General features: G+C 31.6%; 1 protein-coding gene across 3 annotated transcripts; it reads right to left on the reverse strand.

The window, feature by feature from the left end:
• Positions 1-1,356: 1,356 nt before the first annotated feature.
• On the reverse strand, positions 1,357-11,912 carry LOC111712631 (uncharacterized). 3 transcript variants are annotated; one of them, XM_023487309.1, is made up of 11 exons: positions 11,829-11,912; positions 11,303-11,362; positions 8,785-8,832; positions 8,061-8,078; positions 5,332-5,415; positions 4,859-4,879; positions 4,321-4,404; positions 3,457-3,564; positions 3,007-3,066; positions 1,506-1,557; positions 1,357-1,454 (listed from the first exon to the last, which is right to left on the reverse strand). In XM_023487309.1, the coding sequence occupies exons 1-10, from the start codon at positions 11,881-11,883 to the stop codon at positions 1,553-1,555; spliced, it is 543 nt and encodes a 180-aa protein (XP_023343077.1). In that variant the 5' UTR covers positions 11,884-11,912; the 3' UTR covers positions 1,357-1,454; positions 1,506-1,552. The 3 variants fall into 3 exon arrangements, with proteins under 3 accessions (XP_023343077.1, XP_023343075.1, XP_023343076.1); XM_023487307.1 differs by having other exon boundaries at positions 8,785-8,850; positions 11,829-11,907; XM_023487308.1 differs by having other exon boundaries at positions 1,357-1,461; positions 8,785-8,850; positions 11,829-11,907.
• Positions 11,913-18,966: the final 7,054 nt, after the last annotated feature.

The raw sequence follows: 18,966 nt of genomic DNA on the forward strand, positions 1-18,966 counted from the left end.
TCGCATATTATAGCTGATAATCGATCTCTAAAACTCTCTTATCTCTGACAGAGGGTAATCCAATCAAGGAGTATGGAATTGACGGTACTTTATTTGAATAAGAAATATTTGTCTAACGTACAATTACCGCGTATACGAAATAACCTATTCTAAATATTTCATATACAAATGGAGTACCGTCTGCAAAGCATGTATTCTCATGATGGTAAGCCGGGCCGCGTCAGTTGTATCTCCCTTCTATTTATAAATTATCATTGCATTAATATATTTGTAACTAATCATTGCATTAATATATTTGTAACTAATCATTGCATTAATATATTTGCAACTAATCATTGCATTAATATATTTGTAACTAATCATTGCATTAATATATTTGTAACTAATTATTGCATCATTATATTTGTAACTTATCATTGCATTAATATATTAGTAACAATAGCAAAGGAAAAAGACAAAACCATTCCATCAATTCAAAGTTTTCATTTTTAATATTTGGAATAAGAGTTACTAAACATAATATAAATAAAAGTTGGGCTTAATATTTCATTTAACTAATTCTTAGTTTTATGATCTTGCCCCCTCCCCCTCTTCTTTGTTTATATTAATAGCACCGCTAGATAATAACTTGTAGACTCAAGAGCACCGACCCTTGCAGTTCCCCCCCNNCCCCCGCTAAACTAGTGCATTTTTCTCCCCCTACCCTTTTATAAATAGAGCCGTTTACTCCCTACCCCTCGACTAAAGCAGTTTACACTCCCACTAGACTAAAGCAGTTTACACTCCCCCTCTCTTTCTCCTCAGTGTTTCAATTGACGAAAGTTTGTCTGGTGACCTGTATCTAAGGATGGGCATTGCTTTGAATTTATTTTCAAAACATTCGTTTTCTGTTTTGCGTTTACAATTTGGAAATCGTTTTGCTTCAAAACGTGAATAGTAATACGATCATTTCGTATTTTTCAAAGCAAAAAATGAAGAAAATTTTTTTGAAAAAATCTAATACGACTTTTAATTTAAAACGAGAAAACGCCCGCTTTTCTGTCTGTCTGTCTATTTGTTTGTCAGCTCAGTTGAACTATGACTGCAGTATTGTATTAAAGAGGCAAATATATCGTTGGATTCATTTGGTAACAATAAGACAATGGAACATGGATATCATAATATTAAAATTAACAGAATTTGTTCAAATTTTTTATTTTTGTTATTTGTTAAACATATTTTTGAAAAGTTTATTTTTTATCTTAATACCTTACATTAAACTGATATTAGACAAAAATAGACCAACTCAGATAGGGTTTCATGGAATCTTTCTCATTTGTTTTAAATATTGAAATATTAAAATAATTATTGTAAATATTAAATGAGCATAATTTATTTTTGAATTTTGAACACAATAAAAATAAAAAGTAATGCATGTGCATGTTCATCATATTCAACTGGGAATCCAAATCTACCTAAAATCTTAATATTATTGATTTATTTTTTTCAAAAATAAAATGACGTACCTTTTCAGTTTTCAAGTTTTCTTTGGTTCGTCATTCTTCACAAACTTCTAGACTAAAAGATTAACAAAGTTAACAATTTTGCAAAAACTATTTAGCTAGAGATGGGTGTTTTGAAATTAGGCATTTGATCTATTCCCATTTTACTATATATAATATGTACAATTGCTGCGCGCACGCACGTATGTATGCCTGGATCCTAAGTATAGCTTCAGTAAGGCCTAAACCAACCATGGACGCTGATGTAAACTTACTTTGATTTCTTTCTTAATAGATGACATTCGTGTAAGTAATTATATGAAATCATTATAAAAATTGTACTTATCAATGTTATATTGTTGCTATAATACTTCAATCTATTTCAGTTAAACATCATCTGAATAAAGAATTAAAGAAAACACAGTAAATTAAAGTGAGAGTAGTTTGAAACCGGTCATTCCAAGGGAAATCAATACAATGGGTGTGTTTGGCTTTTTACATTTTGCTTGTTCATTATTTTTTTCAATTGTTCAAAATAGTTGATTTCTTTTGTTCTCAAAATTATTGTTCATTTTCCATCTTCGTTCGTTTTCTCACTGAATAATTGTTCAGGTAAAATTGTTACCTCAATGAAATTGTCCTTTCAGTAAAAAACTATTGTTTTTTCAAAAGTTTGTTAAAAAATCGTTAGTTTAGTAAAAATTCTATCGTTTTTTTAAAGTTTTTTTTTTGGAAAATTTATTTGTTCAGTAAAAAACAGACGTTTTTTTGCTATATTTAAATCATTGGTTTTTCCTCTGAATGATCCTTAATTCATTCTTCAGTCTTTATCTGAACGGCACCATCATTCACATTAGAATCTTACAAGGAGCCAATCCCTATTATGTTTATTTTCAAACTTTTATTATATTTCAATAAAATGGCTACAGGCTACAAGGTCTTATGTGTGCATCATTTTTTGATCCATTGATAATTTTTTTGAGGATCGATCAGTTACACGTAAAAAAATGTGATAAAATAGAGCCAACAAATCTTAGATTATTAATGGCAAAAATATCTTAACCAATCTTTAATAGACAATGTCATTGGTGATCAATAACATGGTCATATGAAATGAAAGTTCAGGGTAGAGTGAAGGATGAAATGAAAGTGTAGGGTAGAGTGAAGAATGAAATGAAAGTGTAGGGTGGAGTGAATCTTTAAAAAGTTTGATGTCTCAAATCCGAAAGAAGTTTTTCACAACGCTGCATACTCAGTTCAACTACATTACATAGCCGGTGACTCCCTTTAAAGAAGAAAAATATTTGTATTTCCATAATGACTGTTACTACGTTCTTTCCAAGCTCCTTTTTCTGAACCACTGGACACACTGTGGAAATATATAACAATTCCAAATTCTGCACCATTGATTGATAAACTCGAAATATACAGCTACATGTTAAGTAAATCTCTTTCAACCTAGGCTGTGCAGTCCCCATCAATGATCAATCTATGACAGCCTGATCTGTGTTAATACCTACTGTACCTTCTGCGAGGTCGTCTTCCTCGTCAGTCTCTATGATGTAGGTTTTAGGATTCCCAGTGTCTAGAGATGGACAGGTGAAAATTTGCTTTGTTCATTATTCATGAAACATTTCGTTCGTGTTATTTTAGTTAAGAAAAAATGGAATTCTTTCATTTTCTATCATATTTCATTTGTTTTCTAACTGAATGATCGTTCAATAAAATTTGTTTAATGAAATTGTTCATTCAATAAAATTGTTAGTTCAATAAAATCGTTTGTTCAGTAAAAAAAACGTAAAAATGTGTTAAAAAATCAGTTTTTTCGTCAATAAAAAAGAATGATTGGTAACAATTTTAAATCCTTTTTTATCTTTCGTTTTTTAGTTATGTTGAACAATCCAAATTGTTGGTTAATAATTCACAAAAATTTAGTTCGTTTTGAAAAATTTAGTTCATTTATGCCCATCTCTACCAGTGTGATCAGGGATGTCGATTGATGGAGCACAATACGGGCCCGGCCCCCCATCCATTGGTACCATACAACTCATTCTATCAGGACACTTTCCATCGTCACAGGGAACTAAACAATTACAGGGTGTCACACGAGCTTGAATATCGTCTTTGATCTTAGAAATCGTAGATTAAGGAAAATAACAGATAGGACACTAGTACCCGATTCGTGAAACATTTTCTAGCTGTGATTTAGCTGCGATTTCCCAGGCTAGCTAGGCGAGGAAGTCACAGCTAAAGCATAGCTAGAAAATGTCTAACGAATCGGACATAGATATCTTGTAAACAAAAAGCGCTAAATTTTGAAAAGGGCATCTATTGTCCTCTCTGTTATTTTATTTGATCAATTATTTGTCAAATAACTTGTACAAGTATGATTCTTAAATTATTCACCACAAACCTTCCCTAGTCCTGGCATTTCTAAACTGTGGTCTGCCTTTTATGTGCTTTTAATATGACCGGAGATATTAAAAATTATGTTCAGATCTGAATCTAAACGAAAATCGTATTATCTCCGCTAATATTGAAAGCACAAAAAAATGACAGGCCACATTTTGTAAAGGCAGGACCAGGAGTTTTTTTATTAATTAATTCAAGAATTTTACTTCTTATATTAGTTTCACGAATGAATGGTACAAAATTCAAGTCGTCTGTCAACTGTCATGCTTCATGGGACACCCTGTATCTACTTAAAGGGATATTGTAGAGAAATTTGTAAAAATCCAACTATAGATATTTTTTCTCAGACAAAAATTTAAATTGACATTTTTTAATAAAGTTTTAATCATAATTATTTTTCAATGAATATCTTTAATAAAATACTTACTTTTAAGTTTGACGCATTTGTCTACGTCACACTTCCATCCAAAAGGACATGCGAATTTCCCAACTCGCTCAGCACAAGGTATATCTAGTTTTGATGTAACTTACTTTATGGGTGCTTACTTTTTGTTACCCCCCCCCCTCCACGGCTGGCCACAACACACCCCTTTTGAAAATCATTTTTTCCCAAAACATCAAAAATGATGGAGGGGGAGGTGTAATTCTAGACCCCTGTACACCTTAAACCAGTATTATTCTACATATAAATATGTACAAAAATTCTAACTTTTGTTGATAATCTACAACAATCATGTTTAAAGATACCAAAAAGGAATTGATTAATATATATTTATACAAATGTTCAACCTTCTGCATAATTTATTTTAAGTTTTTGAAAAACTAAAATGCTTTATTGGCCTTTTTTCTCTACTAAAAAAATAAATGGCCACTCATAGCTTGTCATTTTACAATAATAAAAATATACTTATCTGCATGAGACAATCATTTATTGTTCAGAAAAAAAAATTAAAAATTTGTATCACCTTGAATTACCCATGGATCCTCTAAGAATAAAAGAATCAATTAGAATTTTCAGCAAATAAAAGAAATTCCAAATTATATCAAAATATAGTTATGAAAACGCAATATTTCAGTTCAATTTAGTTAATTTTGATTTTTGAATTTAAGAAAGATGAAACTATCACCAAAACCTGTTTGCTAATCAATATTGTTAAAAATTTTTATCAATATTTTAGAATTCAGAGGCATATTCAGGGGGGGGATTAGAGAGCTCAGCCCCTCTCCTCCCTGAATCAGTGAAATCTACAATTTCAGGCTCCACAGGATGCTGATCGCCCCTGCACTTGACAGAAAAAAATGTAAAAAATGTAAAAAATGTAAGCCCCCCCCCCCTGAATACACCTCTGGTTGAATTGTTTAGTTTTTTTTTCAACAATATTTTTTAAAAGATGTCAATTACAATCCAAAAGTTATCGCAATCGCAGATTTGGTTTACCTTGTCCTTCATAGTAACAATGATCTCTAAGACAAGACATAAGTTCAGGACATGTGGTGTTACCAGTTCGTTCTTTACACGGAACTAAATGATATATTTGTTTTTAAAGGGACTGCAAGCATAATTTCAAGTGGCACTCCATGCAAAGAGGGCAATGTCTGATTTACATTGGTACCCTTTTAACCTAAAGCTAAATAGATGTGTTAAATAGTTTTTAGTGTTTAATCATGCTAAAACATGGTACGCCAGAGCCCAAAATTTAAAAGAGTATCGTTGAACGAAACTCCCGAGTTTCCTTTTTGGGGTCTTAACATTTGTGTAGATTTTGATTTAAAAGATTCGAAAAAATGGAGAATATTAAGAAACTAAATAAAATAATATTTCGTACCACAAATATGGATATCCACAAAACTGCCTAACCCCATTCATGAAACCCGGGTTCTAAAACTGGTTTTAATAACGATACCCTGTCTTAAGTTTTGGGCTCTGGAGGAGAAGGCAAGCCACACCTGTGTACAGCCTCCTATCCACAATTTACTCAAAAACGTAGACTCGCGGCAAAGCGCTCACCCGTAGCGCTTCCTTAGCCACACTCATATATCTTCCGGCATTATGTCTTTACGTTTGAATGCTTACTAGAGAGTAATGCAGCATTAATTTAAGATTCTAAACACGTCATAACATCTATTATTACCTATACTTATTTATCGTATTTTAGTTTGGTAATATAAGCTTCTTGGACCAAAAGTTCTAAAATTTTGATCGGAACAGTGTTTCAGTGTAAATCATGAGTTGCAGCATTTGCTCGTACCCATATATAACTTCCATTCCACAATAACCGTATGTATAGACGACTTTTCCTCGTGGGCCATATTACGTTATGAAATTAAGGCATTATCTTCCTGAAAATGCATTTATTTTTGATGTAAATTTGGTTTGCACTGTGTAAGAGGACAGTGAACTTTCTTATTGAGGCATGGAAGTTTTTGCAATTTCCTCATTAACCACAATATTTCGTACATTTGGGCTTGTTAATCTTCTCTAAATATGTTTTTGAAATTGAGAATAAGTTCAATCTGTATGATTCGCTTTAACCCTATTCCCGCTGGGGGGGGGGCAATTTGACCCCCCCCCTGTAGTTTTTTTTACATAACTCAAAAAGTATTGGTCTGAGGCTGTTGAAATTTTCTGATTTTTCTTACATACCCAAAGCCCTCCCTTTAGTCCTAAAACCGGGCTTTAATACTAACTGCCTGAGTCCTCAGGCACAGTGCCTGAATGACTGCTTTTGCCTGTAGCAAACTAAATCTTTGTTTTGACCCACTTTCACTTGTCAGATTTTGATAAAATTTAGCTTTTTGGAAAGCCTATGACATAAGGAAACGGATTGCACAAGTTTTGCGAAAAAAAAATTGCAAATTTTTTGCAAACAACCTGTCAAAGGAAATTTTCACATTTTTAGTTTTTCTTGATTAAAAATCAGGTTATTTAAAATTTTTCAAAAATTTTTGCATATTTGAAATGGCATGGTCAAGGGCTTTTCAAAAATGTATAATTTGTCATTTTTTGGACAAATTTTTTTTTGCAAACATTTTTACTATAAAACTGGATTTTGCGATAAAAAATTCAATTTTCGCAAATTTGCAAATTTTTTTGCAGATTCTAAAAGTAGAGCACAAGAGCTTTCTAATGATGCATCATTTGTCATATTTTGACATAAAACATGGGATTTAGAGGGGGGGTCAAATTGACCCCCCCCCCCCAGCGTATCCTGGTTTTCAAGTACCCCAGCGGGGATAGGGTTAAAATTATCTGAAATAGGAAATAATGGTTAAATTTATCTAAGCGCGATCGAATTCTGGTATTAAAGTAAAAAAAATCTATTTTGTATCAATTATCGTCGCGTGACGTTGCCAAAAGGAAGTTTATTAGTCATTTATGGCTGAAATTTGGCATAAAAGATTAAGACATTTTGCCAAAAGCTATTTGGGTGTGGCTATAAGGAAGCGTTAGGGGTGGAGTGCTTTGCCGCAAGTCTATGTTTTTGAGTAAAATGTGGATAGGAAGCTATACGGGTGCGGCTTCAGTAGATTAGTGGATAGGAAGCTATACGGGTGCGGCTTCAGTAGATTAGTAAGAATTTTTCTGAGATCTTTGATCAGTCAACGCTTCAAAGAGAACCGTTGTGAATCTGAGTTGCTCCTTTTTAAATGGACCCAGGACCAGATTTAATGAATTGCAAGAAGTCGTTGAACTATGTAGAGATGGATCAACCACATATCTATCTATTATGGCTGTATCAACTTAAAGTTTTAAAATTTTCAACTACCCCAGTTAAAAAGAGCCGAGATCTGTTTTTTTTAAACTAGATATTTGCGGTTCTCTGATTGGTTGGAATTGGCAGCGTAATTTGTTTGCGTCAACTGAATTCACATTAGTTTTTCTTCAAAATCTTAAACTTTTAATTTAGTACTTTAGGACTTGTTCCAGTGCACTGTGCAGCACTTGAAAAGTAGTTGAACCTACGGTAGATAGTTCAACGACCTCTCTCCAATATATTAAATCGTTCAAAAGATAAACAGCATTAGCAAATGATTAATTTCAGTTTTTCTGTAACAGATAGAAAAATGAGGAAAATGAGTATTTTATTATTCATACTTATCTGCAAAGAAAAAATACTCTTTTCGCTTTAATCTTTTTTCGTGGTTCTTGACTTTTTCTTTCTTTACCTTTCTCTTGGAATGGTGCTAGAATATTAAACAATGGATAAAACACTTTAGATTTTTCAGATACTTATAATTTTATTATTAAAAGGTAATTTTTTCTTGAAACTTTCAAAAGAGCAATAACTTATATATTGTTAATAAAGAAAAACAATAAAATTTCGAATTTGACATTCATAAGTTGAAGAATACTAAAGTAAGAGTTTTAAATCCATCAGGATTTTAGAATAATATATCATGTTCGAAACAATGAAATATTGAAATATTCCAACAAAAATTCAAACAAATTGTAGTGCGCATGATAGCATACATAGATTAACTAAAATAACAGATAGGACATTAGATGTCGTCTTTTCAAGATTTTGGGATTTTTCGTACACAATAACCAGGCCTGAAGGACCTGAATCAGAAGTCAAAAGAAGTTCCGCGCATTCAGCGCTGAAATACAAAATAGAAAGAGAGCATACGCTGCCTGTGCGGAACTCTTTTGGGTTTTCTGTTTCTGGGTTATTATGAAGAAAAAAAAATCTTGAAAAGACGACATCTAATGTTCTATCTGCTGTTTTAATTAATCTGTGGTCCAATACTACTCTGAGTATCTCGAGTAAAATCTCAAGAAGAAATAATCCTGGAACTTTGAAGCTTCAGAGCAATACTGGACTGGTCAGAATGTACACGCTCTCAATTGAGTGCTGCTACAATGAGTAATTTATAACAGTGTATAACATACCTTTCGGTAGTTCAATACGCATATAATAGTCGTCACCACTCACTTCATCTGCCATTAGAAATAGAACTTTACACAAATAATATAAAATAGATTAGAGAAATTGTAATTATGTGTTTTAAAATATGCTATTAACATATTTATGCCAAAATCGAAATTTATGGGGAAATCAAAACTTCAAGAATTTAAACAGAGAGGTTCACAGATATTTACCTTTTTTCAAAGATAGAATATAAAATAAATATTATCAAAAGAGTAGGGGTTCTCAAAAAATAATTATTTTGACTTTTGATTCAAAGAAAGGGTCTAGCGAACTGTGGCTAGGACAGGCTACACTACAGGGCCTAGAACTGCTATTACAGGATTAAGGGCCAAGAACTGCAGCTAGTACAGACTAAAGGGACAAAAACTGCGACTAGGACAGGCTACAGGGCCTAGAACTGCGGCTAGGACAGGATTCAGGGCCTAGAAAGTCGACTAGGACAGGCTACAAGGCCAAGAACTGCGACTAGGCCAGGCTACAGGGCCTAGAACTGCGACTAGGACAGGCTACATGGCCTAGAACTGCGACTAGGACAGGCTACAGGGCCTAGAACTGCGACTAGGACAGGCTACAGGACCAAGAACTGTGACTAAGACAGGCTACATGGCCAAGAACTGTGACTAGGCCAAACTACAGGGTCTCGAACTGCGGCTAGTACAGCTAGTACAGGAAACAGGGCATAGATCTGTGGTTAGGAAAGGATACAGGGCCTAGAGCTGCGGCTAGGACAGGCTACAGGGCCTAGAACTGCGGCAATGACAGGTTGCAGGGCTAAGAACGGTGGCTAGGACAGGCTACTTCTACAGGGCCAAACTCAAAATTGCATTTCCAAACTATTTCAACTATTTCAAACTATGAATTCTGTTAGACCAAAAACCCTAAGATTTAAATTGAAAAAGGGATTCTAAAGTTTAAGTTTGTGTCAATAAAAGTTCCTGTCTTGAAAAATCATGTTCCCCTTAAAAAATGATTTTTGTAGTATAAAAAATAAAAAGGATAAAAAAATTGATATCAAGTCCCCCCCATTTATCAAAAATAATTTTTTCCTACAAAAATGCTGAATGATAAAAAACTTGCCTTTAGACGTCCAATTTTTCATTTTTTTATTACCATATTTTTTTAAACAGAAATTAGGTCTGTTTGTTTGGAGCGCCATTATAATGTTCTGGGTTTAACTTGCTGAATTCTTGTTCAAAAAAATTTAAAAAAAGGATTTAATAACTTGCCTTTTAATGTCAAATTTTTCATTTTTTCCCGACATCAGAAACAAATCAATTAATAAATGAGGCCCCGGCCTATGCGTGCACCCAGTGCCCCCCCCCCCTCTCGTACTCCCTGGCTAGGAAAGGGTAGGGTTCTGAGCTCTATTGGAAGAAAACTTACAGGAAAGGAATTGAGTTTTTGCCACAAACTCAAATCATCTGTTCCCTATACATTTGTTACCCGATGGTATAAACCTTTGATATTTCAAACTTAGATTATTTGATCTAATAGAATTCATAGTTTGAAATATCAAAGGTCTACGACATTGGCTCACAAAGATGTAGCGATTAGATAATTTGAAATTTACATTTTCAGAGCTTTGTATTTTCACAGTTTAAAAGTTTCCTTTTTTTGCAGTGTTATTTTTACAAGTTTAATGATAGAAAAACAACACTATATTCCACAAGTGTAGTTCTAGTAGAAGAAAATGACTTGAAACGAAGTGAGGAGAACAGCTTTGCTTTTAAGCAAATAGCTTCATTAATGAGCTGAGACTCTCAGTAGAGAAATATTTCAGGATTTATTTGAAACCTTTATTTGAAAGTTTTACGGTGTATCAATCGCTGAATAAGAGCGAAATTTCTATCTTTAAAATTCTCCATGGATTGTCCACTTTGGAAAATACATTTCAAGAATTGTTTTTTTGAATAATATAATAACAACGACAAAAATGCATAAAAAATCGTTAGTGCTTCCCCCACACCACTTCAAACAGTCCTAATCCCTGGCCTGCGCTTTGTTGGTAGGGCAGGGCATGTTTAGACTTTTTAAGGCTGTTTTTTTATGGTTAGTTAAAACCGTTAAAAACAAATTCACATAACCGTTCGTTATTTAACTAAGAACGAAATTTTCCGTTATTTTTAAAAGTTATTGTTCGTTAACGTACTTAATTTAAATAACGGCGTTATTTGAATATGTTATAGAAATCATTAAAGGGGCAGTTTAAGAGTCAGTAACGATTATTTCATGTAAAAATAGCTGAAAAAAGACAACATTCAAAAACATTAAAAATACGTGAAAAAAATAAATAAATTATATAACGTTAATTTTTTATTTCTTTTAAGTTTCATGCAAGTTCAAGTTGAACTAACAGCTGTTTCTTTTTGTTTTCAAAAATCGACGGGTTTTCCGTATGCCGTTAATATTCAGAAGCTTTCGTTTCGTTGCCCAGCCCTATTTGCGGATAACTTTATAAAACTATTTTAAAATATTTACCTCCTTCATTTCCACCAGGTATGTCGTCCATTGTTTCTACAAGGAACTTTTTGGACTCTCCTAATTCAAACATTTTAGGAAACCTACATTTTTTTAGTTTTATGAATAGCTTTTGAGATAATATTATTTACTTTTTAGAAAAGAAATTGAGTCTTTGTCACAATTTCTAATTTTCTAATCCCAATATCTTTACAACCTGATGTTGAACACCTTAAATATACCAAACTATGAATTCTGAAAGATCAAATAATCTAAATTCTCATATCTTAAAAAATTGAAAAAGAAATTGTTTTAATTAAAAATTTTAAATCTAGCGTTTGGCATGTTTAATCTTCAGCATTTTGAAACTAATACTATATTTTAGAAATGCCAGTCATTTTCAGTTTATTATTCTTGCAAAATAAGGTGAATTAACAACATTGCATTTTGTTTTTAACAATATGCAAATTCATTTTATGTTATAATATTTATAGAAAGCATTGGCGAAACTTTTTAATTTCTAGTTAAATTGTTAAATGTTTAATGCCTAAGGACAACATAATTGTTAGGACACAAAGGAACCATACTTCTTGATTCTTCATGATTAACTAAAATAATTATCCAATGAATATATAATTTGCTTTAATTAATTATACAACTTAATTTATTCAAGTAAATAGCTATGTACTTAAATAGAACAACATGTCAATTAAGAAAACTTCCTTTGAATTGTATCAAAATGCCGAAATCTTGTTAAACTATTAAAGTTTTACAAAAATCACAATCCTTGATTAAAGTCTTGAAAAACAGGTTAAAAGATTATTTACAGTTATATAAATTATTTTTAAATGATTTTTCACACGCTCATAAATGCACTACATATTTATTGCATTATGATATATCATCCTTATTACAAACATTAAAAAAATTAGATATATTAAACGATTCAATTTCAGAAAAACATACAAAGAATCTTTTTGATAATTCTAAAGAATCTTCTTTTTATTTCTAATTCAAGGTAAATTAATAGCCTTGAAATAAGAATGCAAATGATATATTAATATTTAATACATTTTCCGCGGCATTTGATCTTAAATATGGAATACGACATTATAAAAAACGTTTGCTATGTATTCATATATCTGGGATTCACTGTAATAAAACATATAGTGATAACCAGAAAAATCTGGATTAAGAAGACGATTTTTAGAATCAATTTACTTTTAAAAGCCCAATGAGCATGAGACACGGCAATTGTGCAGTGTAAACAGAGCCATTTTACTAAACTAGTGCATTTTAAGTAGTAAGTATCTAGTAAAACTATTTGCTTTGCAACAACCTCAAACACATTTAAGAATTGGTATAAAGTCGTTTTCATGTTTTTCACTTTACTAACCTGCCTTTGTACAGTTTAAACCAGAACTTTTTGGAGACTTTATAAATAACTAGCTGAAGGGCCCGGCGTTGCCCGTGGAAAAAATAAATTTAGAAAGAAAACAAATTCTAATTTCTTTAGCCTTTAACACCCCGCGGCCACCCCTGAGTGTCCACAAAAAATGTCAGCCCAATCGGTCCAGCTGTTTGGCCGGTTATACGCAACGTATATATATACGAATGTCTTGTTTTATTATATAGATTTATAAGATGTCGTTTTCTAAACCTACTAAAAATAGAATGCTGGTACTTAGTTCTTTAATGAAATAATTATGTGGAGCTCTTTAAAACTGTTCCTGCATGTTTCATGTCAATTTATGTTTTTTTTACAACTACTGAGATTTAGGTTTAAAAAACAGATTTAGGTTGAAAAACAGTCAAGACGACATTTTTTAAATTCTTTCGAAATTTCCAAAGTTGTGTGTTAAACTGCATAAAACCCACCAATATTCATTGTAAACAACACATACTGTACATGCTGTACATACTGTACATAATGTAGATACTGTAGATACTGTACATACTGTCCATACTGTATATACTGTACATACTGTACATACTGTACATACTGTACATACTGTACATGCTGTACATACTGTACATACTGTACATACTGTAAATACTTTACATACTGCACATACTGTACATACTGTACATACTGTACATACTGTACATACTGTCCAACTAAACATGACAATTTGAAGACGACCATGATTTATACGAAAATTCTGCATTAATGCATAAAATAATAGAATATTTTAATATTGCAAAAGTGCAATGTTCATGTTTCTCTCTTATTTGTTTACTTTTCTATGTTTAACACATTAAACCTAGACACACCAAGATGAAAAATTGTAAGGTAATGATAAAAAAAATGATTGATGTGTATAAAGGATGTCGGTGAGGCAAAAAAATATTCTGGATTATCGATGTTCTGGACAAAATTTGAACGTAGAAAAAAATCCGTGAAACCAAATTTTAAAGACAAAATAGACTATTCGGGAAAACATGCTTATTCTATTCTTTTTCAAAATTTTATAAAACTAATAACATTATAATTAAACATTATAATTTAATAACATTATAATTAAACATTATAATTTAATAACATTTATTGCAGATTTCCACGCAAAATAATTGCGGATTTCTGTCATGTTTCAATCTTCAAGATATTTTTAAAACTTTTTTTGAAAACAATAGAATTGTATTCAAAAAGAATAAACCAAATATGATATTGGATAAAAAAGTGATCAATATTGAAAAAATGGATATTTAGAAATGAAAAGATGGATAGATATATGAATGAAAGGATGGATAGATATATGAATGAAAATATATGAGGAACAATATTTAACTTGTGAGGATCAATTTCTGATATAAATTACGTACAGAAATGTTCCAAATTCCAGAGTTGTAAATGTAATCGTGCGTGTTTTTGTCAATGTTTTCAATCCGAACCAACCATCTTTAGAAATTAAAAATTTCCATCTACACAATCCCCCTAACCGGGCGGACAAAGAATAAATCTACACAAACCTCCCCCCCCCCTCCCTCCCTAGTCTGAGGCCGGAGATCAATATATCTGGCGAGGCTGGAGGGATCTGAAGTAAACATTTAAAATCCTCCCTTCATCCTCACAATCCGTACACTTCATACACCCGTACACACTCTACACTGTACAGTGTACAGCCGTGATAGGAAGTGCAGGAAGTAGACTGTAGAGTGAAGGATTAAGAAAATGCGGGAGCTAAAATCTGCTACTTCTTCTTACACAGTACACACTGCGTTGGGCAGTGCAGCGGCAGTCAGCACCGGACACTCATAGAGTCAGCTGATATATATATATATATATACTGTATATACAGTCTACTTAAATACAATATACATTATACAGATGTAATTTATTTACATATTTACATTCAACATAAACAGTTTCCCTCCACACTTTATAATTATAAAGTTATAAAAGTGAATACAAGATAAAAGTGAATTACAATTGGTGAAAAATATGATTTAGTTTAAGTTATAAAAAGGTTTGAATGAAACAAATAAAGTTATGGATTTTTGACGATAAAAGTGTTCTAAACTATCAACTTATTTCTTAGAGTTTTTTTAAGTTGATGTAATGGTTTTCATGTATCTATCTATCTATCTAACTATCTCTATTTGACCATACTATTTTATTACGTATTTTACCCCCAAGCTATATACACACTATACACATTATACACAACTAGTTCTAGATTCAAGACACAGGATTACTAATTTCCCTTTAGTGTTCTGTTTATATCCAACCCCCCCCCTCCAATATTTCATTTATGTTTGAAATAACAATAAGACCATTTTAAACAAAAATGAATATTTCTATTGTTGTAAATCTTGGCATAGTTTTAAACATACTGTACATACTGTAAATACTTTACATACTGCACATACTGTACATACTGTACATACTGTACATACTGTACATACTGTCCAACTAAACATGACAATTTGAAGACGACCATGATTTATACGAAAATTCTGCATTAATGCATAAAATAATAGAATATTTTAATATTGCAAAAGTGCAATGTTCATGTTTCTCTCTTATTTGTTTACTTTTCTATGTTTAACACATTAAACCTAGACACACCAAGATGAAAAATTGTAAGGTAATGATAAAAAAAATGATTGATGTGTATAAAGGATGTCGGTGAGGCAAAAAAATATTCTGGATTATCGATGTTCTGGACAAAATTTGAACGTAGAAAAAAATCCGTGAAACCAAATTTTAAAGACAAAATAGACTATTCGGGAAAACATGCTTATTCTATTCTTTTTCAAAATTTTATAAAACTAATAACATTATAATTAAACATTATAATTTAATAACATTATAATTAAACATTATAATTTAATAACATTTATTGCAGATTTCCACGCAAAATAATTGCGGATTTCTGTCATGTTTCAATCTTCAAGATATTTTTAAAACTTTTTTTGAAAACAATAGANATATAGTTGATCTGTACAGGTATTCAAATTTACAATTAATTATGCAATTCGCTCCCACCAAGCAATAGTTTGAACTTTATTGTTGTGATTTCTCATTTAGAGTGTTCAGTATAATATACTACTCTATAATATACTACTCTATAATATACTACTCTAGGGCTTACTTGTGTTTATTTATTTAATTCTTTTACTCAATCATTCTTTTCATACATTCATCCTTTCTCATTGATTCAGTGATTCAGTGATTCAGTGATTCAGCGATTCGGTGATTATTTTATTCATTGATTCGTTGATTCATTGATTCATTGATTCATTGATTCATTGATTAATGGTCAGTGATTCATTGATTTAGTGATTCATTGATATTCATCATTTATTCATTCTTTAATTGATATTCATTATTCGTTCATCCTTCTTATATTAATTTATTCATCATTCATTTCTATTTTCTTTGATTCATCCATCATTCATTAATCCTTTCATTAATTTATTCATCCTTTCATAGATTCATTCATCATTTATTCATTCATCATTCATTCATCCTTTCAGTAGTTTATTCATGATTTGTTTATCCTTTCCACCCTTATGTATTCATTCTTTCATTAGTTCATTCATCATTTTTTGATTCATTCTGCATTTATTCATCCTTTTAGTAGTTTATTCATCTTTCATTGATTCATTCAGCATTCATTCATCCTTTCAGTAGTTTATTCATTATTTGCTTATTCCTTACATCCTTATTTATTCATTCTTTCATTAGTTCATTCATCATTCTTTTCACCAATTGTGAAGCATTATACAGTACATATATATGGAGTTACAATTGTAGCTGCAAACAAATCTTCATTAATTTAAAACACTTCTTTAGTTAATACATTTTAGTTGCAAAAATGTTTTTAATAAATTCAAGTAATGCATTTTTAAAATCACAAAAGATAAATCTATTTTTTAATGTTCAAAAAAGAAAGAAGCCTTAGATTTGAGTTCTAATTGATGCTAACTCGAAGCGAACTGAATTTCTATTTTTTATCTATTTTTTATTTTTTAAAAGTCGACTAAGAAATAAACAGAATGAGTTTCTGATTTTTAAAGGGACTGTAAGCGTAAGTTCAAGTGACCCTCCATGCAAAGATAGTAACCCCTGGTTTACAACGGTACCCTTGAAACCTTTATCTGATCAAAAATGTGGAAGATAACGTCGTTTTTCGGACTCGAAAGTTTATAGTTTTGATCATTTTTCTATCATTTCTTTTAAAGGCAAGAAATGCCGCATATCAGTGTCACTTTCACAGAGAGTCTGCAAATGAAAATAAACAGTGTATACAAACAAAAACATGCATATCTAATTTATATTTGATGGGTACTGTTGTAAATCGGGCATTGCTTTCTTTGCCTGGTGAGATTACGCTGACAGTTCCTTTAATTCAAGTTTCAACCAGATTCTGTTTGATTTGATTTCGTACATTTCGTGATTTTCTAATTTTTGCTTTACTAGCAAGCATTATGGGTAGTCAAGAAAGTTACACCAGGAATTCTAAATCTTTGTTTACAAAATATCGTACTGCACAGTTTCTTGGAGGATAATAAACAAGTTCAGAGCTTAATTTTGTTTGAATTCTTCCCAGGAACTGCAGTACACTTTTTGTAAACAACGGCCTGGTTTATTTTTCTTGATAGGATCCTGAACGTGACGGTAGCGGACAAAATTACGCAAAAACACGAGGAAAACAGATACCTCCCCACTTTCCTCCAACTGGGAGGGGGGGGGTTACGCATTGCTAAAATGATTGGATATATTGATATTTTATTTTTATGACTCTTAAACAATCAAATTTATTTGGTTTTTAAAAAAACAAGGTTTGCATTTTGTTCAAAATTACAAATTACAAATTGTTGCAGTTCAATATTTCGAACAATAAGTTACGATACGCTATCTTTGCATCACCCTACTAAATAGTAAATAGCCCTTCTTTCGACTGTATTTCTAGCAATTCTATCTGCAGCAAACTTCTTATTTTAGGTTCACATAAAGTATAAAAACTTGAGTAACCCTTGTCAGTTTGAATTTGCCAAGGATCTAAGTTTAAAATCAGAAATGTACGAAGAATGCAAAGTCATACAGTTCATGCAGTTCATGCATGGCAAGCATTAATTAGGAAAACCGGCCTTACTTAATTTACAACTTTACAACTTTATATTTGGTTTATAAAGGCTCAAGAAGATAAACATTTTTTACCTGGTTTTAGGAATTGAGACTTCATCATAATCTATAAATTTCTTATCCCTATATCTTTGCAACCGAATTTTCTATACCGAAGATATTTCAATCTATGAATTTTGTTAGATAAAAAAATCTATATATCTATCAAAGGTTTACACCATTAGATTGCAAAGATTTGGAATAGAAAATTTGAGTTTGTGGGATGGAATCAATTCAGAAAGAATGAAAGACCAATGACAGAAATTTATCAATTTAAATTATGAAGACAATCTTTTTAAGGCAGTTTCAACTAACTTTTAACTAAATTGTCTTGAGGCAGAATTTGGTTCTGTTGAAATTGAAAGTGATGAAAGTATTGAAATCCTTAAAGGGACCAGATACTCGTTTGAAATGATCCTCTGTTGCTAATGTGCTATTATTAAAAGCTTTTCTTGTTGATGAAGTTTAAGTTTTATAAATATCAATGTTTTGTTTTTGAAAACTGATTAATTTCAGTTGTGGTTGCTAAACAAAATTGACTTGCGAATTTCTTGCTTTAATAGCAATGAAATAATTAACAGAATTACTCACTTTTTAACCTAGAAAACGATGATATTGTCCTCACTATTGATCAGACTAAGGATTTAAAGGTGCTGCTGTGAATCAAGTATTCCCCCTTTTTTAAATAAAGGGTTACTTTAAATTACGACAACTGTCCCTTTAAAGTGTACAATGTACATGGTACATCGTGAATCTTAAACCTGCCTAATTATTTTGAAGGAATTGTTTGGTTTGGTTTGGTTTGGATTAGCTTGTCTTGGTTTGGTTTGGATTGGTTTGAATCGGATTGGTTTGATTTGGATTAGCTTGTCTTGGTTTGGTTTGGATTTGTTTGAATCGGATTGGTTTGGTTTTGATTAGCTTGTCTTGGTTTGGTTTGGATTGGTTTGGTTTGGTTTATATTGCTTAAATTAGTTAAAGCATTGAAGGTAGGGGTCTTTTGGAAGGTGACTAAGTATGATGACGTGAGGAAGGGGTGGGGGGTCATCAAGGG

Source organism: Eurytemora carolleeae, unplaced genomic scaffold, assembly GCF_000591075.1.
Source record: "Eurytemora carolleeae unplaced genomic scaffold, Eaff_2.0 scaffold586, whole genome shotgun sequence".
NCBI classification, from domain to species: domain Eukaryota; kingdom Metazoa; phylum Arthropoda; class Copepoda; order Calanoida; family Temoridae; genus Eurytemora; species Eurytemora carolleeae.

Excerpts from the sequence above, each read along its gene's own strand:
- LOC111712631 (XM_023487307.1), bottom strand. The coding sequence starts at position 11,883 with ATGAAGAATCAAGAAGTATGGTTCCTTTGTGTCCTAACAATTATGTTG. Across the intron at positions 8,851-11,302 it reads ACCTGGTGGAAATGAAGGAG|TTCTATTTCTAATGGCAGAT; the intron begins GTAAATATTTTA and ends ATTTGTGTAAAG. Across the intron at positions 4,405-4,858 it reads GGATCCATGGGTAATTCAAG|ATATACCTTGTGCTGAGCGA; the intron begins GTGATACAAATT and ends CATCAAAACTAG.